Source organism: Mesoplodon densirostris, chromosome 6 (assembly GCF_025265405.1).
Source record: "Mesoplodon densirostris isolate mMesDen1 chromosome 6, mMesDen1 primary haplotype, whole genome shotgun sequence".
In the NCBI taxonomy this organism is placed as follows: Eukaryota; Metazoa; Chordata; class Mammalia; order Artiodactyla; family Ziphiidae; genus Mesoplodon; species Mesoplodon densirostris.
The window spans coordinates 129,759,282-129,786,208 of record NC_082666.1 but is presented as its reverse complement, the minus strand read 5'-3'; the positions used below and the strand labels follow the sequence as shown (position 1 = coordinate 129,786,208).

Genomic DNA, 26,927 nt, shown 5'->3' with positions numbered 1-26,927 from the left:
GGAAGCGAAAAGCAGCGCCGTTAAGTCCATTTATCAGCAGCTCCACCTCAAGAAGTGGCAGTGTGCGCCCCGCAAGCCAGCGCGTTCCTCGCAGGGACAATGCGAGGATCTGGAGGCGGCCTCCAGCCCGACATCAGCCCCATCCCGGCGCGGAGGTCGGGACGCGCGTTTCCCCCCGGCAGGCGCCCTCACAGACAGTCTGGGGCGTCAGTCGGCGGAACTGCTTGCTATCAGATCCCGTGGTGTTAGCTGCGGGACCTCCGGGACCCGAAAAACACCAGGGCGCCCGTTCTCCTAGGTCTGGGTTTCCCACAAAAACGTAGTCACACCAAAAACTTTTTCCACAGATACGAAAACAGCCCGAAACTTCCCACAAGCTCCCTCCCCTTCCCTCCTACTCCCGCCCCCCGCGTTTTGTGCTTCGCCTCAGGAGTTGAGTGACCTCTTCGTGTAGAATGCCAGCTCTGTAAAATTCAGGAGCTAAACACAGTCCAACTTCCCGGGAGAGACCAGAAGCCAGAAAACCTTGCAACGCCTACCACACGCCCCAGTTTTTCCTGTGTTTCACCAAAAAAAAAAAAAAAAAAAAAAAAAAAAGGCCCGACCCGCCTCCGCGCCATGAATGCTGGGATAAGTAGTTCCCCTAAACCGCGAAGCGCTGGGTCAGATTGGAGCTCAGGTTGGCTCCCCGGAAGAAAACTACAATTCCCGTGGTGCCATGCGACAGAGTGGAGGGGGCGGGACGGGCAAGGGCGCAACGCGCTTGCGCAGGTCGAGAGCCGGAGGGAGGCGGAGGCGCCGTGGTCCAACTGCTGAGGAGTCTCCATGTGACAGTGAGCGGCGTCCCGGCTCTAGGCGACGCTAGGTTCTGGTTCCCGACCCCAAGCCCCGTCCACTGTCCCGGCGCCAGCAGACACCGGCAGGCCGGGGACCCGCGGTGTTGTCCGGAGGCCGCGGGCGCAGAGTGAGTAGCAGCCGCCGGGCAGGTGCCTGAGGGACCGCCTAGACCCCGACGTCTCCCGAGAGGCGAGCGGCGCGGCGAGCGGAGTTTCTGTCAGCGCGGCGCCGCGAGCGCGGGGACATGAACGGCTTCACACCCGAGGACATGAGCCGCGGCGGGGACGCGGCCGCCGCCGTGGCCGCCGTGGTCGCCGCTGCCGCCGCCGCCGCCGCCTCGGCCGGGAACGGGGCCGGAGCGGGCGCCGGGGCCGAGGTGCCGGGCGCCGGTGGAGTCTCGGCGGCGGGGCCCCCGGGAGCGGCCGGGCCGGGCCCGGGGCAGCTGTGCTGTCTGCGCGAGGACGGCGAGCGGTGCGGCCGGGCGGCGGGCAACGCCAGCTTCAGCAAGAGGATCCAGAAGAGCATCTCCCAGAAGAAGGTGAAGATCGAGCTGGATAAGAGCGTAAGTGACGGCAGGACGGGCCTGCCCTGCGCGCCCCGCGGGTGCTCTGGGAGCGGAGCAGACGCGACGTCGGTGGGGTGCGGGGCCCCCAGACCTGGGCGCAGCGCGAGCCCGTTCCGGCGTCTCTAGTAGGAAGCAAACAACAAAGTGCTGCAACTCGGCCCTCCGCCCGCAGCCGACAGGCTCGCGCGCTGCGGACCCGCGCCCGCGCGCGACCCCACCCGCGCCCTGCCTCCCCCTCCTCCTCCGCGGGGGCCGGGGCGCGAAACAAAAGGGGCGGCCGAGAAGAGGGCCCGGAGTAGCTGTCCTGCAGCCCGGCGGCTCCTTGTGGAACGGAGGCGCCTTCTTTGTTTTGCTGCCCGAGCCGGCGCTCGGCCCCAGGGGGTAGCTCCCACGGTCTGGGGAGCTACTAGGGCCTGACGCCGCGGGCGACGAGGATCCCGTTCCCCGTCCCGCAGGCGCGGGTGCAGGGTGCAGGGGACGCCTGGCTGCGAGCCGAGCGGCCGTGTCAGCATCCCGGGCAGCCGCTCCCAACGTGGGGAGCGCGCAGCCTCTGCGGTTTTGCCCTCCGGTTGGCAGCCATCAGGGTTTCTTTCTTCGTCCTTTCGCACGTCTGTTCTTTTGACCGTCACTGAGGTTTTTAGAAACGGCCATTTCCACTTATCGGAGCTTTGGGCGGCGGTAATAAATAACAAGATGCCAGAACCGGCACACATCGTGCATCTTTTTAGCTTGCACTTAGCTTAGAGGTTAATTTAAAAGCCTATTAGCTCAGTCCTCAGTTGTTTGTTTTTTTAAAGAAGTAATTGCTAATGTACGAAACCTGGTATTTCAGATGTTACCGTACAGCTCTCAGGTCTATGTAATTAAAGTTTCTGAAAAGTTTATTTGAGATACTTTCTGCCTATTCAGTTAGTTCCTCCGTCGTGTTCATGAGAAACTTTTCAGGTATACTTGAATAATTTCACATTGCTTTGGTTGGAAAAACGTATTACTGATAAATGCATTTATTTAATACCCAGAGAAGTTCATAATTCAAATTTAAATTTAGGATGTGAAATCAGCAACTTATTTGTAAAAATGGGTAGTTTTGTGCCCGATTATAATTTGAGTATTAAGCTAGCAAGGTTAGGAAGCATACATTACGGTATTTTAAAACGCTCTTTAAGTAGAGAAAATGCTATCAAATAGCAAAATTGTGAACAGCATCATTTTTCCCTTGTTAAGAAAAACAGCATGACTGAACTAATCTAGTTCACCATCGCTGCAATTTGATGACAGAATCCAGACGGTAGGAATTTCTCGTTCTTCTCTGCGTCTCGCTTCCCTTACTGACACCTCTCCCCGCCCCACCCCCAGTCTTCTTAACAATATTGCCAGACATGGTAGGTTTTAACTGGGTTCAGGACTGGAGTAGAAAGAAACGTGCGTTGTCTTAACAATGGCCTGTTTGGACTGTTGTTTTTATTTTTAATAATTCGTGAATTATGTATTTTTAATACATAGACACATTTTACGGCAATCATAAGTAGTCTGTGAAACTTTTCTGTTTCAGGCAAGGCATCTTTACATTTGTGATTATCATAAAAACTTAATTCAGAGCGTTCGAAACAGAAGAAAGAGAAAAGGGAGTGATGATGATGGAGGAGATTCACCTGTTCAAGATATTGATACTCCAGAGGTAGGTGAAAGTTTTCGTATGTTAAATGTAAATTTTAAGCCCTCCATTCTGAAAGTTTTATTTAAAAAATATGAACAAATTTTAAAAATACTTAAAGCATTTGAAAAATCTGAAAATGAAAGCAAAATTAAATATGGCCAGTTAACATGCAGTTACACAATTGGACTTGTTACAGTTTCAATTGACAACTCTTAGAGCTCTGTTGTCTTATAAGTTCTTTCTTTTTGGTCCCTGGTCTTTAATAATTATGCTCAAAAGATTGAAGTGTTTAATACATTTGTAGTTTTGATTATATAAAAGGCATTTTTAATAATGGAGTTAAGTTTTCATTGTGTTGAAATTGCATTGTTGTTATATATAACAAAGCTAAGTCTTTAACAAATGATATGTTAATTTTTTCCAGGTTGATTTATACCAATTACAGGTGAATACACTTAGGAGATACAAAAGACACTTCAAACTCCCAACCAGACCAGGACTTAATAAAGCCCAGCTTGTGGAGGTATATATGAGTTTTAAGCTATTTAACCTTTAAATGAGCCTGTTCATACAAAAAAGGGTCATTAAATGCTAATGACATTGTTAATGTAGCATATATAACAATACCTTTTATCAGTAGTTAGAAAAATCAAAGTTAGTAAAAAATCTATTGTGGAAGAATCTAGTTGCCTAGAAATGTTTGTCTACCACTTAGGAAATTCCTTTGTGTAATGACTACTCAATGGATTGTGTGCAGTTTTCTAAGCATCTTCCAATAATGACTTTCAGAAATAGTGAGTGAAAGTTTTTTTAATTCTCATTCTAGAAACCTGTTTATTTTAAAATTCTATTTGTTAAGTAAACATTTATTGAACACCTAATTGAGGCATAATAAAATAAATTAATAAGCTTTGATGTCTTTGTTAGAATTTATGTTTTGAAGTTTTTGATGGAGTAGGTTTTACAGATAAGCCCCTAAACAGTATTCCCATACCTGGCTGATTTAACTATTTCAGAACTTGTCCTGGTTGGTGTTAGTTTTATTTGAAGCACCCATGTTTTTACATCTAGAAGATGCAAAGACTTGTATCCAAGCTTTTACTTATAGTTTCTTGATATAGGACTTGTAGTACTTCAGTGAATTTTTAAAAATTGAGTGTGTTTGTGTTCTCAGGAAATAATAGAGCCAAGAAATCTGTACGTCATATTAAGATATTTATAGATTTATATGTTTGTACTTCAATCATATTTAAAATAAAAATGCTTAACCTATTCGACAGGATATAAGTAAATATATAAATAAGTTTTCTCATATTCTTCAGCTTGAATTTAGTAATCCCAACATTTTCTAAAATGTGCATATTGAATAAGATAGAAGATGAGTAGAATGCTTTTTAACATTAAGATCCAGTATATTAACGCTTTAGCCAGAGCTGCATCTTTCCTTCTTGCCTAGGCAACAAAAATCTAATTTTTCTTTAAATTTGATTTAAAAGATCACATCCTTTTTGGATTGTATAGTACATTAATATAACATGAATATAGATACTGCCTGCCGTGATGAAACTATATTGATATATATATATATACAGTATATACTGTATATATACAGTTACTAATCAAGTGAAGGTACCTTTGTTTTGGGACAAATGAGAACAGAAGAAATGATTATTTTAAATGTGTATATTTTTTAAATGCAGAAATCAAACTTGAAGTTTTTGATAATCTGATCTTCTTTTTAAAAAGTTAAATTATTTCTAGAGCTATTTTCTTTTTTAGAAATGAGAAATCCAAATAGTCACGAGTGTTATAACTTACTCAGAAATGCAGATATTTACAAATGATTCCAGTGTTGAGTGACTGTCCTCCTTAAGTCTCTTAATTATCTTTCTCTTTAAGAAGTTTTACCTTCTAGAATCTAAATATGCATATCAGCGCCCCAGTTTAGTCTATTATACTTCTATTGGTAGTTGCAGTGCACAGAATGAAAAGGCAAGAAAGCAGGTAAACATTCTTCAGTGGACATCCCTTTTTCCCTTCTCATTTTCCATCAATAATTATTATTCAGAATAATTTTCAGGGAACCTTAACAAAAAATATTGCTAATGAATGAATGTAAGTTGTAGCAGACATATTTGTAAGATAATTCATGATTTGTTTCTATAGTACCAAAACTTTTTCAACTTAATGTTTATCCTTTTTCTGTAAGTAGAGACTAAACCATTATATGATGCATGTGGACTCCTACATTCTGTTCTATTTCATTGATATTTGAAGTTTAAGAGTAAAACTACTTAATTCCTAATCTAGATCTCAGTTATAGAATTCAAAATATGTAAAAGGAAATACACATTCTAATTAATACTAGTTAATTGAGTGGGCCAAGGGGTCCTTTGAAATCACACTATCTCTTGTTCATAATATCTTACTCATATGCTTTTCATCCTGTTGGTTCTTTGTTAAATTTATTTTTAAAAGGAAATAGCTCTTATCATCACACATTTTCTTTTGATGACAGTATTTTTTACCTAGTTAATAAAATCTGTTAATATCTATAATTTAATTTCGTCAATTTTTTTTTTCTTTATAGATAGTTGGTTGCCATTTTAGGTCAATTCCAGTGAATGAAAAAGACACCTTAACATATTTCATCTACTCAGTGAAGAATGACAAGAACAAGTCAGATCTCAAGGTTGATAGTGGTGTTCACTAGGAGAGATGGAGTTGAGAGTAAGACTTGGATGTTCATGTTAAGACTGCTTACTGCTTTTTCACATGTAGAAATGTTCCTTGTGTATTTTTTCTACAGAAGATTTTCTCTGGTTTTATTTTCTTTGTTTCTGAGTCTAATAATTAGTTGGAAACTCATGTAACATGAGCTTTCCTAGATTAAAAAATATTTTAAATAAAGGTTATTACTATTATAGTTGTTTCAGTGTATTTATTTTGTGAAACTTGATTTTTATTTTAAACTGACACTTAGGGACCAGTATTAATTGAGATTTTAATGTGAAGATCATTTTGTTACCATTTTTCTTTTTTCTTTTTTTTAATTCTGAGGAACTAGCAGAAGTAACAGATGTAGCACATTTGCTTTCTCTGGGACAGTCTGATTTGGAATTAAGGATATCCTAAATAATATTATTTTTTAAAGTGCTTTTTAGTACTAACAGGTTTGAAATATCAGGAAGAACAAATAGTTTAATGCCTGCCTCCTTCCAAAGAAGACGTAATGTGTCAGCAAAGGTAAACACAGTGCTGAAAATTGAAACCTGAACATAGAATTAAACAGTTTGTTGTTTCTTTAAATTTTGTTTTAGTGAAAAGGTATCTATATGGCACAAATATAGAAAGAACGTCTGCACTGCCCCTTAATTTTCAGTCATGTTCTGTACTGTTTACACTGCAAATTAAAGCTAATAAATTGGAGAGATCTAGAAATCTAACAACATCTTAAAATTTTGGTCATACATAGCTTTGACTTGAGTTCTATTTTATTTCCTTTTTATATTTCATTCTCTATCAGTTTTCCCTTAAATATTTTTAACCTCTGCTTTTCCTGAGACTGTATTATTTAACCAGGGTCTTAGAGTTACAAATCAAATTTACAGCTTGTGACATCAGAACAGAACAACAGTTTCAGTGAAGTGTTCTGAGATTGTGGTACAAATTTCAGGATGGAAATGGCTGAGACCATTAATGTAGCTCAGGATATCTCAAGGTTGACATTTGGGCCTGATAATTCTTTATTGTGGGAGGCTGTCCTGTGTGTTGTAGGTTTGGCAAACTCACCGGAGTCCACACACTAGAGCCAGTAGAGCTCCCAAAGTGATAACCAAAAATATCTCTAGACATTGTCAAATGTCCCTGGTGGGGACAGAATCACCCCTGATTGGGAACTGCTATGTAGCCAAATTTAAAGAACATACTGGTTCAAAAAAAAAAAAAGAACATACTGGTTCAACAGAAGGTGAGTCTTTGTATTTTTAAATGTTCTGAGTGTATTGACAGCTAGAAAATAGTGGTGAACTCTAACGCTACTGGTCTTTGTTCCTGCTGTGACCATTTAAAGATTTATTTGCTGCTTTATTGCTGAGCCAGAGCTTGTAATAGTTGGTATTACAGAAACCTCTGGTTTCCAGTACTCTAGAAATCTCCATGCGAAGTTTTTTTCTTAGCTGTATGAAGATGAACCGCATAGCTACAAGATGTGGTTTATTTGAAGAAAGTATTACCTCTATATTTTATATTTTTACCTAAATCTATAAAGACTTAGTTTTTCAATCGAAACTTGTCTGTAGGCTTATTTTTTCCTATAAAACCACACTCCATTCTTATGAAAAAAGCTTGAAATTATTTGCTGACATTAAAATGTATGTTTATGAATACAATGAATCAATGTTAGTTTCATACAATTATGTGCATAAAATGTAGTTGTATAAAAAAGTGAAAGAATAAGAGTTGAGTGTTGATTATCTAGTGAAATTAAATCCTTGTTAGAGCAATTTAAAACATGAAAAATGGAGAACTTAAGAGCCTCCCCAAAGATGAGAGACTCAAGAAGCTGCAGTGTAAAAGTTTTACATAAAAATTTTAATTCTTTGCTGTTGGGTTTTAAAAATTACGAGTTTAGTGGAAATCTTTTTACTTGTCTATATCTGAACAAGAAAAAGTAAATCTCTGTAAGTATATGGTTTACTTTTAATATTAGAGCACCAGGAAAAGAATCCAAATTTGACTACCTTTGGGGTAGAATGTGTAACAGCAGCTCAAGAAATAAGTTACTTGGTAACTACCTTTTACTGAATAATTTAGCAAAAGGCTAAAAATTAATGTCTGAAATAAATTTCTTTAAGAAAGTAAGCTCTATTATTTCTACATAAAGTTTTTTTTTAATTGAAGTTAGCCACTTTAAAGTGTACAATTTGGTAGTATTTAGTGTATTCACAATGTTGTGCAACCACCAGCTCTATTTTAAAAACTTTTCCTTACCCCATAGAAACGCTGATAAGTAACTACTCCCAATTCCACCTCTTCCCATCCCCTGATAACCTCTAATCTTTCTGTCTCTATGGACTTGCCTATTATGGATATATCATGTAAAGGGAATCATATAATACATGTCCTTTTGTTTCTGGATTTTTTTTTGCTTTAATATTTTCAAGGTTTATCTAAATTGCAGCATATATTAGTACTTTTTGCTTTTTATGGCTGAATAACATTCCATTGTGTGAATTTGTTTTTCCAATCATCCATTGATTGGAAAATGTGTTTTTCACAATTTGTTTTTCCAATCACAATTGGAAAATCACAATTTGTTTTTCCAGTCATCCATTGATGGACATTTAGATATTTGGATTTCCACCTTTGACTATTATGAATAATGCTGCTATAAACATTCGTGTACAAGTTTCTGTGTGGACATGTCTTCATTTTTCTTGGATATATATCTAGGAGTGGAGTTGCTGAGTCACATGGTAATTCTATAACGTTTTGAGGAACCTCCAAACTTTTCCATAGTGGCTGTATCATTGTACATTCCTAACAGCTATTTCTCCAAATTGCTAATACTTGTATTTCCTTTTTTTTTTTTTTATTAAAGCCATCCTACTAGATGCGAAGTGATATCTCACTGCGGTTTTGATTTACATTTCTTTTCAGTTCCTTTGTTCATTTTTAAATTGGGTTGCTTTTGTTGTTGCTGAGCTGCAGGAGTTCTTTTTTTTTTGCGGTACGCAGGCCTCTCACTGCCGTGGTCTCTCCCGTTGCGGAGCACAGGCTCCGGACGCGCAGGCTCAGCGGCCATGGCTCACGGGCCCAGCCGCTCCGCGGCATGTAGGATCTTTCTGGACTGGGGCACGAAACCGTGTTCCCTGCATTGGCAGGCAGACTCTCAACCACTGCGCCACCAGGGAAGCCCCTGTAGGAGTTCTTTATTCTAGGTATTGACTCTACATCCAATATATGATTTACAAATATTTTCTCCCATTCTGTAGATTGCCTTTTCACATTCTTGTTAATGTTCTTTGATGCATAAATTTTTTTTTAGTACAATTAATTTTTTTCTTTTGTTGCTTATACTTTTGGTGTCAAGCCTAAGAATCCATTGCCAAATCCAAGGTTTTTTCTAGAAATTTTATAGTTTTAGCTCTTAAATTTAGGGCATTGACTCATTTTTTTTTTTTTTTTTTTTTTTTTTTGTGGTATGCGGGCCTCTCACTGTTGTGGCCTCCCCCGTTGCGGAGCACAGGCTCCGGATGCGCAGGCCCAGCGGCCATGGCTCACGGGCCCAGCCGCTCCGCGGCATATGGGATCCTCCCAGACCGGGGCACGAACCCGTATCCCCTGCATCGGCAGGCGGACTCTCAACCACTGCGCCACCAGGGAGGCCCAGGCATTGACTCATTTTGAGTCAATTTTTGTATATGGAGTAAGGTAGAGTTCCAGCTTCATTCTTTTGAATGAGGTTATCCAGTTGTTCCAGCAGTATTTGTTGAAGAGACTGTTCTTTCCCCACTGAATGGTCTTGGCACCTTTGTCAAAAATCAATTTGCCATAGATGTTTTGGTTTATTTCTGTATTCTCAATTCTGTTCCTTTGGCCTATATTTCTATTAAGCCAGTACCGTACACATTTGACTACTGTAGCCTTGTAGTAGGTTTTAAAATCAGAAGCTTTGAGTCCTCCCACTTTGTTTTTCTTTTTCAGTATTGTTTAGGATATTTGGGGCCCCTTGCAGTTCCATATGAATTTGAGGATTGGCTTTTCTATTTCTGCAAAAAAAAAAAAAAAAAAAAAAAAGACCATTAGAATTTTGATGAGGATTGTACTGAATCTGTAGATCGCTTGACAGTTGCCATCTTAAAAATGTTAGGTATTTCAGTCCGTGAACATGGATTATCTTTCCATTACTTTTAGGTCTTCTTTAATTTCTTTCTGTAATGTTTTGTAGTTTCCAGTGTACAGGTCTTTCACCTCTTTGGTTAAATTTATTCATGATATTTTATCCTTTTTGATGTTATTATAACTGGAATTATTTTGTTAATATCTTTTTTTGGCTTGTTCCTTACTGGTATATAAAACACTGATTAGTGTGTGTTGACCCTGCACCTGTGCTGAATTCATTTATTAGCTCTAGTAGTATTTTTGTGGATTTTATGGTATTTTCTATATATGGAATCATGTTATCTTTCAATAGAGATAATTTTACTTCTTCCTTTTTAATTTGGATGCCTTTTATTTACTTTTCTTGCCAAATTGCTCTGACTAGGACTTATAGTACAATGTTGAGTAGTAGGGATGAAAACAGGCATCCTTGTCTTGTTCTTTATCTTATGAAAACAGCTTTCAATCTTTCACCATTGAGTATAATGTTAATTGTGGATATATTGTAAATGCTCTTTATTTTATTAAGGAAGTTTCCTTCTATTCTTAGTTTGCTGAGTTTTTTAATCATGAAAGGGTGTTGAATTTTGTCAAATACTTGTTCTATAACTATTGAAGTAATCATGTTTTCCCCCCCTTTGTTCTGTTAATTTAGTGTATTACATTGAATTGTTTTCTTTGGTTGAACCACCCTTGCATTCCTGGGATAAATATCATTTGGTCATGGTGTATAATCCTTTTAGTGTGCTGTTGGGTTTGGTTTGTTAGTGTTTTGTTGAAGATTTTTACATCTATATTCATAAGGGATATTGTTCTATAGTTTCTTCTGCTGTCTTTATCTGACTTTGCTATCAGGATAATGCTGGCCTCATTAAATGTGTTAGAAAGTGTTCTCTCCTTTTCTATTTTTGGAAAAATTTGAATAGGAGTGACGTTAATTTACCTTTTATCTTTTTGAATTCACTAGCGAAACCATCTCGTCTGGGACATTTCTTTGATGGAAAATTTTTGATTATTGATTCAATCTCTGTACTTATTATAGGGCAGTTGAGATTTTCTATTTATTCTTGAGTCAGCTTTGGTAATTTTGTGTTTCTAGGAATTTTTCCATTTCATCTAGTTTATTCAATTTGTTGTCATACAATTGTTCATAGTGTTCTCTTATAATACTTTTAATTTCTGTAAGGTTGGTTGTAATGTCCCTACTTTTATTTGTAATTTTAGTTATATGTGCTTTCTCCTTTTTTTTTTTTAGTAGTCTAGCTGAGGGTTTGTCAATTTTGTTGATATTTTATTTGGTTTCATTGATTATTATTTTTCTATTCTCTATTTCATTTATTTCTGCTCTAATATTTATTATTTTCTTTCTTCCACTGGCTTTGGATTAAGTTTGCTCTTCTTTTTCTAGTTTTTTTTTTTTTCTTCTTTTTTTTGGCTGCATTGGGTCTTCATTGCTGCACGCGGGCTTTCTCTAGTTGTGGTGAGTGGGGCTACTCTTCGTTGCAGTGAGCAGGCTTCTGATTGCAGTGGCTTCTCTTGTTGCGGAGCACAGGCTCTATGTGTGTGGGCTTCAGTGTTTGTGGCACACAGGCTCAGTAGTTGTGGCTCATGGGCTCTAGAGCGCAGGCTCGGTAGTTGTGGCATGCAGGCTTAGTTGCTGTGCGGCATGTGGGATTTTCCCAGACCAGGGATCGAACCCATGTCCCCTGCATTGGCAGGCGGATTCTTAACCACTGCACCACCAGGGAAGTCCCTCTAGTTTCTTAAGGTGCAAAGTTCAGTTGATTTGAGATCTTTCTTCTGTATTAATGTATATGTTTGCAGCTATAAATTTCTCTCTGAGTACTTCTTTTGCTGCATCCCATAAGTTTGGTATGTTTTATTTTTGTTTTCATTCATCTCAAAGTATTTTCTGACTTTCCTAGTTCTTTCTTCTTTGACTCATTGGTTGTTAAGGATGCATTGTTTAATTTCCACATATTTGTGGATTTTCCTGTTTTTCTTCTGTTATTGATTTCTAGCTTCATTCCCTTATGGTTAGAGAAGATAGTTTGTATGATTTCAGTTTTTTTTATTTATGGGAAATTGTTTTATGGGCTAACAGACTATCCTGAAGAATGTTCCATGTGCACTTGAGAAGAATGTGTATTCTGCTATCATTGGGTGAAGTGTTCTGTATATGTCTGTTAGGTCCAGATGGTTTAGAGTATTGTTCAAGTCCTCTGTTTCCTTTTTAATCTTCTGTCTAGATGTCTATCCATTATTTAAAGTATTGAGACCTCCAACTATTATTGTAGAACTATTTCTCCTTTCAGTTCTGTCAAAGTTTCCTTCATATATTTTCTGGCTCTGTTGTTTGGTGCACATATATCTATAATTTTTATATCTTGTTGTGGATTGACCCTTTTAACTATAAAATGTCTTTCCTTGTCTCTTGTACGATTTTTTAATTTAAAATCTATATTGTCTGATATTTGTATAGCCATGCCAGCCAGCTCTCTTTTAGCTGCTATTTGTATGGATTTACATAGTTTTGATAGCAAAATTCAGATTATGATCTAGGCAAGTGATGGTGGTTCAAAAATAAATTTTTGTCATGTTATTGCTTATTTATTTAACTGGAGTTAGTTTAAAAGTGTCAAGAAATGTCTTATGTATGCATATATGTTTTTTTAAGTATGTGTACTGTTTACTATAGAATTTATTCTTTGGGGATTAAGATATTTCTTGTATTTCTTTGTAGCTAAAAGCTGATACTATAAACTTTAGTTTACTATATGTGTCATGTCCCAGTTGCATGTATAGTCTATTAGTCAACTATAGTTCTCAAATAATAATCATATTAATTGCTACTAGATTATCATATATGTGCTTGTGTGTGTGTATTGTATGTGTGTGTATTCCCTTTAATGTATATTTAAAGTAGACATCAAGTCAGTTTTATACCCATAATACCCAACAGACTTACGTTTTGACTTCTAAAACTCTGGAAATGGAGATCACATATGCTTCTTTCGTTGAAAATTTACTATAGGTTTTTATTTGTAAAATTCTGAGAGTATATTGGCTACATGTGTGGCATGCATTTCTCTCCAGGTATACCACTATACAAAGTTGAGCACATTTTGGTGATACCATTCTATAGAAGTAAATTGAGGAAGCTAATTCAATGTCAATTTACTATACTTTTCTAATATCAGTTTCTCTTTAATTCTTTGACAGAAAAGTTTAGGTTTAGGTGGTTAATGCAGTATGCTTTAGAAATATATGAATTTGATAATTTTTTCCTTTTGGGAAAATTATTTTAAAGCCCATAGTATTTTACTGGTAAGATTATTTACATGTTAAAAGTACCTGTCTTAATACTTTGCTAAGACAGTTTATTATTGAAAGAATTCATGTGTATCTCTGGGCAATTATAAGGAAGTTAAGGTTTCAGAATGAGCTGTGAATGTTCTTACCTGTCCTCTCCCTCTAAGAGTTGTTGCTCATTGTTTTGTTTCTCCATGTTGCTTCCAATTCTCTAATAATCCTTTAGGATTAGTACCTAATCCCAGCAAACAAAAATATTCAAGAAGTCCCTATGGATTATGATGAGGAAAAGAAAAATTTTATCAAGAAGAGATGAGCTATTAGTAAGTATTACTGTCAACTTTGTGCTCAGCACCATGGAATTCATAGTAAGAACAAGAATATAGAAAGTCAAAGATAAAAATACAGAAATTGTTATTCATTTAAGCATTTAACATATATGAGCTATCTGAAATGTACTTGTCGCATACAAGTAAAAGTTTGCTTTCCTAAAAAGGAAATAGATTATCTGATGCTATTAAATAAAGCAGTGGTTAAGACTCTAGATGCTAGAGGAAAACTGTCATATTCAAAACCTGGCTTTACTGCTCTGATAATGTAACTTAATATGAGCTACTTAATCTCTAAGCCTTGGCATTTTGTCCATAGAGCAGGGATTTTGATAGTACCTACCTCATTCAATTGAAAGACAGTGTTTACCACCATAGTACATTTTTAATAAAAGCTTAGTTGTCTTTTGTTGTAGCTAAAAGCTATTGAAAAAATAAAGGATCTGTTCATTAAATGACTGAATGAAATGTTTGCTTTTAAAAACATATTGACCAAGTCAGAAAAGGTTGCATAGGTAAGTTGTGTGAACATTCATGTTTTTACATTTACTTGGTAAAACATATTGACCAAGTCAGAAAAAGTTGTATAAGGTACGTTGTGTGAACATTCACGTTTTACATTTATTTGGTAATTTACATAAAAAAGAGTGTGTGCTTCTATAATGCATTCATTTCTAAAAGAATGTAATGCAATTTGATATTACAAGTTATTTCCAGAAAGGAGAGAATATGAAGAATAGTCATAATAATCTATAAAATTCCATTTATTAAATATTTAGCTTTTTTCCAAATACTATTTTTCTCATCATGTTTTGAGTGCAGTAATAAGGGAATATTTAGTAAAAAGCCATTGTTGAATTGCCTTGTTGTTTTCCTCCCTCAAAGAGAGTCTATACCAAGTAGAAAATGTACTGATGATTTTCTTTATTTACCTATTCAATGCACTGTTCCAGAAACGATATAAGACTTCTATTATTGTGTTAGTTTGACTTTAATACCTGTCAATTCAGTGAAGGAAAAGAAATCTCAATCAAATCATGTACTGTGTTGATAAAACAATATATTTGAGTTTTTTTAAAACAATTCCACTTCTTCATGCATTTTTGTAGAAGTCATACTATTTGAAAACATGTTCTGACTTATGTTTTTGCAGCTTTTAAGAGGAACTGAATTCTGATTACCTCAAAATTGTTTTGTTTAGTCCAGTAACACCTATTGAACACTGAAACTGTTCTGGGTGTGGTCTTGAGAAACAGATCAGGGACCTCCAAGGATGTATTTCAGTGAAACAATGTCACTATAACTCAAAATGGTTATCTCCTAGATTTACTACACATGTGGTGCTTCTCAAACATTTCCCCACAGCAGTACTTTGTATAGCACCCTACACTTCTCCTTTGTAGCAGCAGGCTTCACATTTATAAATATTTGTAATGATTACAGTTTTGTTAGAATACAAGTTTCAAGAGGAGAAGTCCATCTTATTCATTACTACATCCCCAAATCTTAATAACAGCTGGCACTTAGCGAGTATCTAATAAATTTTTATAGCATGAAGGACTTTCTGAAATTAATTCTGCTGGCTGCTCGTCAGTGCACACCTCCAAAGGTGTGGAGCATAGTCCAAAACTGCCTCTAACACCCAGAAAATATCTTTGAAGGCATCCGTTTTATTTACCTTTAAAATTCATGTGACTTTAAATTCTCATCCATTACATGTTTCTTTTAACGTGTTTTGTTATTCCCAAGAAAAATGGACATGTCGGGTATGTAGCATAGTTTTAAGTATACAGCTATGTGAGTGTTTTGGAACTGGAGCTCTCTTCAAAGTCTGTCTTGATTTTTAGCAAATACCTTAAACTTGAGTTAGCATCTGAAAAGTGGGTTTAAGAATACTTATCTTGATGGTTTTGTGGTTTTTTAAGAGAGCAAAATGCAAATGTGCTTAAAGTACTTGGCATACATAATGTATACTCAAATATTGGCTCCCTTTTCCCCCTCTTACTAGAAAACTTCTAGTTTCCCTTCCAAGAACCTCAATTTATCTCTGGTTCTTTTCATTAAGTATACATGATCTGTCAAGAACAGAACTGTCAAGAACTGAAAGTATTCTCCATCTTTGAGCCAGGGTTGTGACTCTTCCTCTGAGGGACAGAATTCTTTTACTGAGCACAGTGAACACCTTGTAGATGAAAATTTTCTAGTCAAAAATTTTAAACAATTTCCACAGAGAATAATTAAATGGAATTTTTATTACTGCTAATTTAACACAAGTTTACTTAGGCAAGTAAGAATTTATAGAATCTGTGCTTTATTGCACTGCATAGAAACCAGAAATACAGCTACACTGTTATAGTGTGGTTTGTGGGGAATTAAGAATGGTGTTGTCTGGAATACAGGATGATTCTCAGTGATTGTTGCAAGGAATCACGAAAGAGATCTTTGGTCCAAAGAAGACATCTCTGAAAGAGAGCAGAACACGAATTAAATCCAGCTGAAAGTTAAGATGTATGTTAGACTTTTCTGAGCAAGAAATGGACGGTGATTTCCAGGATTTCAGATATGACTATTCTTTTTAGGTGAATAAAGTACAAAGAGAGTGAGTGGGAGGACTTTTGCCACAAGAGCAGCAAAGACCAAGAAGGTAATCAATTCTTCTACTTTCCCCCATCTGCCATGGACATTATGCTGTCATTTGTCTATAAAGAAAAGGAAAGATTGGGTGATTTCAAAACCTTACAAACATACCAAAATATTCATTTCTCTGATATGGGTGGGGATAGGCCATGAAGTTTAAATCTACAGCTAAGAAACAGAAGATTAAAAATTTGTTGGGAAGTTAATAAGTAAATTTCTAGGTTTTGTAGGGAAAGGTGAAATTTTGAGCTACTCAACTCTATCCACTCTTGTTGGAAAGATCACATAAGGTGATGTATAATAAAAATGCACGGTATAATATAAAACTGTGTATACGTGCAAGGTAGTATTATGATTATGGCTCATTAGAAATACGCTTAGCATGCAATGTACCACATGATGACTGTAGCTAACACTGTTGTATGATATATTTGAAAGTTGCTAAGAGAATAGATCCTACAGGTTATCACAAGGAAAAAAAATTTGTAACTATATGAGGTGATTAGTGTTCACAATACAGTTGACCCTTGAACAATGCAGCGGTAAAGGGTGCTGAGCCTCTGTGCAGTGGAAAATCCGTGCATAACTTACAGTCAGTCCTCCTTATCTGTGGTTCAATATACAAGGATTCAACCAACCGTAGATGGGATAGTACTGTGGTGTGTATTATGTTTAGTGAAAGAAATTTGCGGATAAGTGGACCCATGCAATTCAAATGTGTGTTGTTCAAGGGTCAGCTGTATATGTATGTCAACTCATTGTGCTGTACACCTTAAACTTACACAGTGCTGTATTTAATTATATTCAATGCAACTGAAAAAATAGAATGGCAAAATAAAATTTGTGTTTATAGGCAAAAAATATATATATATACTTAGATATTTGTTGCTACTGGGAAAACTGTAACCCAAACTCAGTTAGAAATTATTTTCATATATCCATACTTCTAGCTCATCTATTAACAATGGATAATCACAAAATTACATCATAAAGTAAGTACATTTCAATAAATTAGTTTCAAGTCTTACAAAAAAGTAAACATGATATTTTAATATTAGATGGCGTTTCATTTATGTAGGAAAAGTTAAATCATTTTATGGAATCAGTTAACTTGAGTTCTTGATATCATTGTTTAATTAAGTGATTCTCAAATTTTATTATGCATCAGAATCACTTGGAGGGTTTAAGCCATAATTGCTGTGCTTTCTCTCCGTTGTTTCTGATTCAGTTGGTTTGGTCTGGGGCCCAGGGATGAACTACATTTTTAACAAGAACTCAGGTAATGTTAAAGCTGCTGTTCTGGGAACCATACTTAAGAACCAACTGGCTTGGTAGAAAAAATACCCAGGCCAAATTAGAAGACCTGTGTTCTAGTCTCAGGGCTGATATTAGCTAGTTATGTGGGATGGTGGTCATTTTACCTCTCTAGACCTATCTTTGATAAGATGGTTATATCTGCCCTTTCTAGCTCACAGATTTCTTAGAAAAATGAAAAATATGACGATATGTTGAAAGTAATTTGAAAAAGCTGATTTCAATATGAAGTAGTCAAGATCATAGTATTTGAGCTTCCTCAATAACCAGGAGAAGATTATTTTAAAATCAAGAGCTATAAATATTTATTTATTTATCTACCTTTGTATTATACTTAAAATACATCTACTTTCCAAGTCAGTGGACAATCTCTATTCAGTTAATTTCTGGTTAACTCATACATAGAGCTAGAAAGTTTTTCTTTCACCATTACCAAACTTTTCCATCCAGTTACTTGATCTGTTCACTGGGATCTTTTATCTAAAGCCTTTTATTAGTTTTCAAATTAGTTTAAGGTGTCAGCCTTGAAGGTGACTTCAGCTACCAGAGGATTTTTTTGTGTGTGGTTAAAAATCAGATAGGAAATTTAGAATTTAATAGATTGGAGTGTTATTAATTTCCTGTATCCCATTTAGTTTTACTAAAATCTGCCAAACTCTGTCTCTTAAATGAAAACATTCATTTTGATACATAATGGTGATGATCCTAAAAAATAGCTGAGATTTGAACAGGGTTTTACTGAAAAGGGTGATTAATTTTAGCACACTCATTATGAAGGTGTCTTAAAGAGTTGTTGTACATACACTTCACAGCAATATGTTTTGTGATTGCATTTCCTTACTTTGGGCAGCAGAGCAATTCACTGAAGTTGCAGTAACAGATCATCTCACATCCCTTCCCATCCCAGAAGTGATCCTGGACGTTTACATCAATCTTTGTCAGGTCAGCTACTCCTTCTGGAAGATTGTGACAGTTGCGATCTTTCAGTATCTTTCTGTAGCAAGAGAGGCGATTTGCAGGCATGGCTTGGACTCCTAGCAGCAAAGTTAGTCCAACGGTGACAGCAAGTACTATAAATTTCATTTTGGCTTTTGGCCCTGAGATAGAAGAAACACCAAAATGTGTCAGTGTTTGTATGTTTGTTTGGTTTAAAGATGGAATTCATCTGAACATAAAGTCCTGCAGCATTCTCATAAGCTCTTGAAAGAGTGGGCGTTGATTTTTTCTACTCTCTTTGAATGTCTCTCAAAGTTTAGTTTTATGACCACCTACAATAAAAATCACTTAGAATATTTGTTAAAAATGACATGCCTGAGCTCCACAAAGAAATATTGAATGAGAGTTATGTGAGGGAGGGGGAAGGGAGATAGTGGGAAGAGCCAGAATCTGTGTTTTTAAGGACCCAAAGTCATTTTTTTCAGTATATTCAGTGGAGAAAAACTGCTTTTTAAGGTGATAAAACTCAAGTAAATTTCTGGAACAAATAGCATCATTGTGTACAGTGATTCTTGACCTTGCATATCCTAACAACATTGTCCAAGAATCTGGGTCCAACCCTGAGAGAAACAAAAAGCCCAGTTATCCTGATGTTGACAGATTATATTCTATAGATATATTTATAGTTTTTAAAACTTTCAGAATTATTTTGGGGACCCATTTTTTTTTTTTTTTTTTTTTTGTGGTATGCGGGCCTCTCACTGTTGTGGCCTCTCCCGTTGCAGAGCACAGGCTCCGGACGCGCAGGCCCAGCGGCCATGGCTCACGGGCCCAGCCGCTCCGCGGCATGTGGGATCCTCCCAGACCGGGGCACGAACCCGCATCCCCTGCATCGGCAGGCGGACTCTCAACCACTGCGCCACCAGGGAGGCCCGGACCCATTTTTTTTTAAAGAAGATGTTGAGGGTAGGAGTTTATTAATTTTATTTTTATTTATTTTTGCTGTGTTGGGTCTTCGTTTCTGTGCGAGGGCTTTCTCTAGTTGTGGCAAGCGGGGGCCACTCTTCATCGCGGTGCGCGGGCCTCTCACTATCGCGGCCTCTCTTGTTGCGGAGCACAGGCTCCAGACGCGCAGGCTCCGTAGTTGTGGCTCATGGGCCTAGTTGCTCCGCGGCATGTGGGATCCTCCCAGACCAGGGCATGAACCCGTGTCCCCTGCATTAGCAGGCAGATTCTCAACCACTGCGCCACCAGGGAAGCCCCTGGGGACCCATTTTGTTGCATATTTTTAGTAATTGTGAACTCTTCTCCCACATGGGTTACATCTTAGCCTCAGTTGAAAACAGAGGCTTGAATTCCCCATAAGAGGCATTTACCCTGTTCTTGAATACCTACTATGATGGGAAACTCATTGTTGACTAAATCCATATATTCCACTGATACAGTTCTGATGTTTCCCTTACTGGAAAATATTTTTCTGTGGCTTCCACCCACCAGTTCTAGTTTGAACTCTTGGGGTCATACCACAAGTCTAATTCCTCTTTCAGGAGATAACACTTTAAGTATCCTGTCTGTGTACAACTATGGAATATGTTGAATATTGAATCAGGAATATTGAATCAGGTTTTTCTGGCTTCCATATTAAACATGAAGAAAATGGAAGCTCTTGTAGTAAAGGAAGACTAGCAAAATAGTTGGAGGAACCAGAATCAGACTCCACAGCCATTCAGATTTCATCTTGTTGGCAGGTGCTGAAGTGTCTTTCCTACCTCTGGAGTATTAAAAAAGGAGGAAGACAGATATGTATATTGTACGATGAAAGAAAACAATATTGTTGAGAGGAAATTTTACTATGAAGTTTTCAGTGATTAGATGCACCTCAAAGGTCAGTTATTTTAGGTAAGATAATGGGTTCAAAAAAAAAACTTAGTTATTTTATAGCAGTGTGGCTTAGAATAAAATGGAAAGAAAGCTGCAGATTCCCATGTACCCTCTGCCCCACACATGCACAGTCTCCCATGTTATCAACATCCATCACCACATGGTACATTTTACCAAGGATGACCCTGCACTGACACATCCGAATCACCCTAAGTCCATAGTTGGCCTTCGGTTTCATGCCTTGTGTTGTACGTTCTATGGGTTGGACACGTGTCATGGCTTATATCCATCATTTAGATATCACACATGGTAGTTTCACTGCCCTGAAAGTCCTCTGCGCCCTGCCTGTTCATCTCTCCCCACCAGCCCCCAGCCCCACAGCAACCACTGGTCCTTCTTATTGCCTTCATAGTTTCACCTTTTCCATAACGTCCTATAGATGGACTCACACAGTATGTCAGCTTTTCATATTGGCTTCTTTCATTTAGTAATATGCTTTTAAAGTTCCTCCATGTCTTTTCATGGCTTGAGAGAGCTATCTTTCTTTTTTAGTACTGGATAATATTCCATTGTCTGGATGTACCATAGTTTATCCATTCACCTACTGAAGGACATCTTGGTGGCTTCCAAGTTTTGGCATTTATGAATAAAGCTGCTATAAACATCCTCATGCAGGTTTTTATGCGGACATGTTTTTAACCTCTGTGGATAAATACAAAGGAGCATGATTGCTGGATTATATGCTAAGATTATGTTTAGTTTTGTAAGAAACCATCAAACTGTCTTCCAAAGTGGTTGGATTATTTTGCATTCCCACCAGCAATGAATGAGAGTTCCTGTTAAGCCATATTCTCACCAGCTTTTGGTGTTGTCAGTGTTGTGGATTTTGGCCATTCTACTAGGTGTAAAGTGGTCTCTCATTGTTTTAATTTGCATTTCCTGATGACATATGATGTGGAGCGTCTTTCCATATGCTTATTTGCCATCTGTATATCTTCTTTGGTGAAGTGTCTGTTAAAGTCTTTGGCCCATTTTTAAAGTCAGGTTGTTTGTTTTCTTATTGTTGAATTTTAAGTGTTCTTTTTACAGTTTGGATAACAGTCCTTCAGCAGATGTGCCTTTTGCACATATTTTCTCCAAGTCTGTGGCTTATCTTCTAATTCTCTTAATAGTTTCTTTCAAAGAGCAGGTGTTTTTAATTTTAATGAAGTCCAGCTTATTAATTATTTTTTCATATATCATGTCTTTGGTATTGTGTCTGAAAAGGCATCACCAAACCCAAGGTCATGTAGATTTTATCCTATGTTATCTTCTAGGAGTTTTAGAGTTTTGTACTTTACTTTTAGGTCTATGACCCATTTTGAGTTAATTTCTTGTGAAGGGTGTAACGCCTGTGATTATATTCATATTGGGGCATGTGGATGTCTGGTTGTTCCAGCACCATTTGTTGAAGAGACTGTCTTTCACATTGTATTGCTTTTGCTCCTTTGTCAAAGATCAGTTAACTATGTTTATAGAATTCTATTTCTGAGCTCTCTGTTCTGTTCCATTGACCTATTTGTCTATTCTTTCACCAGTACCACATTGTGTTTGTCTATTCTTTCACCAGTACCACATTACTGTAGCTTTATTGTTAGTCTTAAAGTCAGGTAGTGTCAGTCCTCCAACTTTGTTCTTTTCTTTCAGTATTGTGTCGGCTATTCTGGGTCTTTTGCCTTTCCATATAAACTTTAGAATTAGTTTATCAATGTCCACAAAATAACTTTCTGGGATTTTTATTGGGATTGTATTGAATCTGTACATCAAGTTGAGAAGAACTGACATCTTGACAATATTGAGTCTTCCTATCTCCATGAACATGGAATATGGAATATCTTTCCACTTATTTAGTTCTTTGGTTATGTTCAACAGTTTTGTAGTTTTTCCTCATATAGATCTCGTTGTATATATTTTGTTAGATTTATATCTAAGTATTTCATTTTGGGAGGGTGCTAATGTAAATGATACTGTGTTTTTAATTTCAAACTCCACTTACTCATTTTTAGTAGATAGGAAAGCAGTTGACTTTTATATTTTAACCTTCTACCCTACAACTTTGCTATGATTTAGTTCCAGTAGTTTTTTGTTGAGTCTTTTGTATTTTCTACATAGACAACCTGTCATCTGCAAATAAAGACAGTATTATGTCTTCCTTCCCACTCTGTATACTTTTTATTTCCTTTTCTTCCCTTATTGTATTAGCAAGGACTTCCAGTATGATGTTGAAAAGGAGTTGTGAGAGTCAACATCCTTACCTTGTACCTGATGTTAGCGGGAAAGCTTCAAGTTTCTCACCATTAAGTATAATGTTACCTGAAGGTTTCTTTAGACAGTCTTTATCAAGTTGAGAACATTCCCCTCTATTTTTAGTTTACTGAGAGTTTTTATCATGCTTGAGTTTAACTTTTATCAAATGCTTCTCCCGCATCTATTGATATGATCATGTGATTTTTCTTTTTTAGTCTGTCAATGTGATGGATTACATTAATTGACTTTCAAATGTTGAACCAGCCTTGCATACCTGGGATAAATCCCACTTGATTTTGGTGTATCATTCTTTTTATACTTGTTTGGATTCAATTGGCTAATAATTTGTTGAGGATTTTTGCATCTATGTTCATGAGAGATATTGGTCTGTAGTATTCTTTTCTTGTGATGTCTTTGGCTGGTTTGGGTATTAGGGTAATGCTGGCCTCATAGAATGAGTTAGGAAGTATTCCCTATGCTTCTATCCTTTGAAAGAGATTGTAGAGATTTGATATACTTTGTTCCCTAAATGTTTGATAGAATTCACCAGGGAACCCATCTGGGCCTGATGATTTCTGTTTTGGGAGGTTATTAATTACTGATTCAATTTCTTTAGTAGATACAGATCTACTCACATCATCTATTTCTTCTTGTGTGAATTTTGGTAAATTGTGTCTTTCAAGGAATTGGTTCATTTCATCTAGGTTATCAAATTTGTGGGCTTTTCCTTTATTATCCTTTAACTTTCCATGTGATCTGTAGTGATGTCCCCTCTTTCATTTCAGATATTAGTAATTTTGTGTCCTCTCCTTTTTTTTTTTTCTTAGTTAGCCTGGCTAGAGGCTTACTAGTTTTATAGATCTTTTCAAAGAACCATCTTATGGTTTCATTGATTTTCTGTGTTGATTTCCTGTTTTCAATTTTATTGATTTCTGCTCTAATTCATACTATTTCTTTTCTTCTGCTTACTTTGGAGCAAATTTAATTTGCTCTTTTTCTAGTTTCCTAAGGTAGAAACTTAGATGATTGATTTTAGATCTCTCTTCTAATATATGCGTTCATTGCCTTCATAAATTTCCCTCTATGCACTGCTTTTGCTGCGTCCTGCAAATTTGGTAAGTTGTGTTTTTATTTTCATTAAATTCAAAATGTTTTAAAATTTCTCAAGATTTCTTCTTTGACCCATGTGTTATTTAGAAATGTGTTTAATCTCTACATGTTTTTCTATTTTCCAGTTATCTTTCTGTTATTGATTTCTAGTTTAATTCCACTGTGGTCTGAGAGCAGACCTTGTGTGACTTCTTTTAAATTAGGTAAGATGTGTTTTATGGCCCAGAATGTTGTCTATCTAGATGAATGTTGCATGTGAGCTTGAGAAAGACGTGTATTCTACTGTTGTTGGGTGAAGTGATCTACAGATATCTATTATATCAAGTTGATTGGTGGTGTTGTTGAGTCCAACTGTGTCCTTTCTGATTTTCTGTCTGCTGGATCTCTCTATTTCTGAGGGAGGGGTGTTGAAACCTCCAACTATGATAGTGGATTCATCTACTTTTCCTTGCAGTTGTATTGGTTTTTAGCTCATGTAACCTGATACACTGTTGTTAGGCAAGCATCCATTAAGAATTGTTATGTATTCTTGGAGAATTGACCCCTTTATCATTATGTAATACCCTTCCTTATCCCTGATAACTTTTCTTTGATGTTTGCGCTGTCTGAAATTAATATAGCTCCTCCTGCTTTCTTTCGGTTATTGTCAGCATGATGTATTTTTCTCCATCCATTTACATTTGATCTATATGTGTATTTATATTTAAAGTGAGACAACATATAGTTGGGTCATGCTTTTTGATCCATTCTGACAACCTCTGTCTTGTAATTGGTGCATTTAGATCATTGACATTCAACATTGACATTGATATAGTTAGATTAGGATCTACTATGCTTATTATTGTTTTCTGTTTATTGCTATTGTTCCTTGCTGCTTTTAATATGATTTCTTTGTGTTTAATTTTTGACAGTTTGATTAATATGTGTCTTGGCGTATTTCTCCTTGGATTTATTCTGTATGGGACTCTCTGTGCCTCCTGGACTTGATTAACTATTTCCTTTCCCATATTAGGGAAGTTTTCAACTATAATCTCTTCAAATATTTTCTCAGTCCCTTTCTTTTTCTCTTCTTCTTCTGGAACCCCTATAATTCGAATGTTGGTGCGTTTAATGTTGTCCCAGAGGTCTCTGAACTGTCCTCTGTTCTTTTCATTCTCTTTTCTTTATTTTGCTCTGCAGCAGTTATTTCCACTATTTTATCTTCCACCTCACTTATCCGTTCTTCTGCCTCAGTTATTCTGCTATTGATCCCATCTAGAGTATTTTTCATTTCATTTATTGTGTTTTTAATCGATGCTTGTTTCATCTTTAGTTCTTCTAGGTCCTTGTTAACTGTTTCTTGCATTTTGTCTATTCTATTTCCAAGATTTTGGATCTTGGAAATAGAATCTTGGATCATCTTTACTATCATTATTCTGAATTCTTTTTCAGGTAGACTGCCTATTACTTCTTCATTTGTTAGGTCTGGTGGGTTTTTATCTTGCTCCTTCTCCTGCTGTGTGTTCTTCTGTCTTCTCATTTTGCTTATGTTACTGTGTTTGGGGTCTCCTTTTTGCAGGCTGCACGTTCGTAGTTCCCGTTGTTTTTCGTGTCTGTCCCTAGTGGCTAAGGTTGGTTTAGTGGGTTGTGTAGGCTTCCTGGTGGAGGGGACTAGTGCCTGTGTTCTGGTGGATGAGGCTGGATCTTGTCTTTCTGGTGGGCAGGTCCACGTCTGGTGGTGTGTTTTGGGGTGTCTACGGACTTTTTATGATTTTAGGCAGCCTCTCTGCTAATGGGTGGCGTTGTGTTCCTGTCTTGCTAGTTGTTTGGCATAGGGTGTCCAGCACTGTAGCTTGCTGGTCATTGAGTGAATCTGGGTGCTGGTGTTGAGATGGAGATCTCTGGAAGATTTTCGCCGTTTGATATTATGTGGAGCTGGGAGGTCTCTTGTGGACCAGTGTCCTGAAGTTGGCTCTCCCACTTCAGAGGCACAGCACTGACTCCTGGCTCCTCAATTTGGGATGATTTGTTGTCTATTCATGTATTCCACAGATGCAGGGTACATCAAGTTGATTGTGGAGCTTTAATCCGCTGCTTCTGAGGCTGCTGGGAGAGGTTTCCCTTTCTCTTCTTTGTTCCCACAGCTCCCGGGTCTCAGCTTTGGATGTGGCCCCGCCTCTGCGTGTAGGTCGCCGGAGGGCATCTGTTCTTCGCTCAGACAGGACGGGTTAAAGGAGCAGCCGCTTCGGGGACTCTGGCTCACTCAGGCCGGGGTGGGGGGGGAGGGAGGGGCACGGAGCGCGGGGCGAGCCTGCAGAGGCCGGCGTGACGTTGCACCAGCCCGAGGCGCGCCCGTGCGTTCTCCCGGGGAAGTTGTCTCTGGATCCCGGGACCCCGGCAATGGCGGGCAGCACAGGCTCCCGGAAGGGCGGTGTGGAGAGTGACCTGCGCTCGCACACAGGCTTCTTGGCGGTGGCAGCAGCAGCCCCAGCGTCCCACGTCCGTCTCTGGGCTCTGCGCTTTGAGCCGCAGCTCTCGCCCGTCTGTGGGGCTCCTTTAAGCAGCGCTCTGAATCCCCTCTCCTCGCGCACCAGGAAACCAAGAGGGAAGAAATAGTCTCTTGCCTCTTCGGCAGCTCCAGAGTTTTCCCGGACTCCCTCCCGGCTAGCTGTGGCGCATTAGCCCCCTTCAGGCTGAGTTCTCGCCACCAGTCCTCTCCCTGTGCTCTGACCGAAGCCCGAGCCTCAGCTTCCAGCGCCGCCCGTCCCGGCGGGCGAGCAGACAAGCCTCTCAGGCTGGTCGGCACCGATCCTCTGTGCGGGAATCTCTCCGCTTTGCCCTTCCCAGGTACGTGGGGAGTTTCTTGCCTTTTGGGAGGTCTGAGGTCTTCTGCCAGTGTTCAGTAGGTGTTCTGTAGGAGTTGTTCCACGTGTAGCTATATTTCTGGTGTATCTGTGGGGAGGAAGGTGATCTCCGCGTCTTACTCTTCCGCCATCTTCCCCAGAAGTCCCCATTGCTATTGTTCCTGTTTCTCTCTTCCACTCTCTTTCTGCCTCCTTTTCTGGTTTCAATTGAGCATTGCCTATGATTCCATTTTCTCCCCTTTCTTTTTTTTTTTTTTTTTCTGTCCTACGTGGGCCTCTCACTGCTGTGGCCTCTCCCGTTGCGGAGCACAGACTCCAGATGCGGCCATGGCTCA

The 26,927-nt window shown here is 38.3% G+C and overlaps 2 protein-coding genes across 2 annotated transcripts in view; one reads left to right on the top strand and one right to left on the bottom strand.

Moving 5' to 3' along the window:
- The first annotated feature begins 766 nt into the window (after positions 1-766).
- SAP30 (Sin3A associated protein 30) lies at positions 767-5,965 on the top strand. The gene is made up of 4 exons (XM_060101500.1): positions 767-1,399; positions 2,955-3,080; positions 3,484-3,582; positions 5,650-5,965. The coding sequence occupies exons 1-4, from the start codon at positions 1,082-1,084 to the stop codon at positions 5,770-5,772; spliced, it is 666 nt and encodes a 221-aa protein (XP_059957483.1). The 5' UTR covers positions 767-1,081; the 3' UTR covers positions 5,773-5,965.
- A 10,004-nt stretch (positions 5,966-15,969) lies between these two features.
- The window catches only part of SCRG1 (stimulator of chondrogenesis 1), a 29,906-nt gene continuing 18,948 nt past the window's right edge, over positions 15,970-26,927 (bottom strand). The window contains exons 2-3 of the mRNA XM_060102707.1: positions 18,378-18,633; positions 15,970-16,047 (exon numbers count right to left, since the gene is read on the bottom strand). Coding sequence (XP_059958690.1) covers positions 15,993-16,047; positions 18,378-18,633 — 311 coding nt within the window. The 3' untranslated portion in view covers positions 15,970-15,992. The remainder of the gene's footprint in view (positions 16,048-18,377; positions 18,634-26,927) is intronic.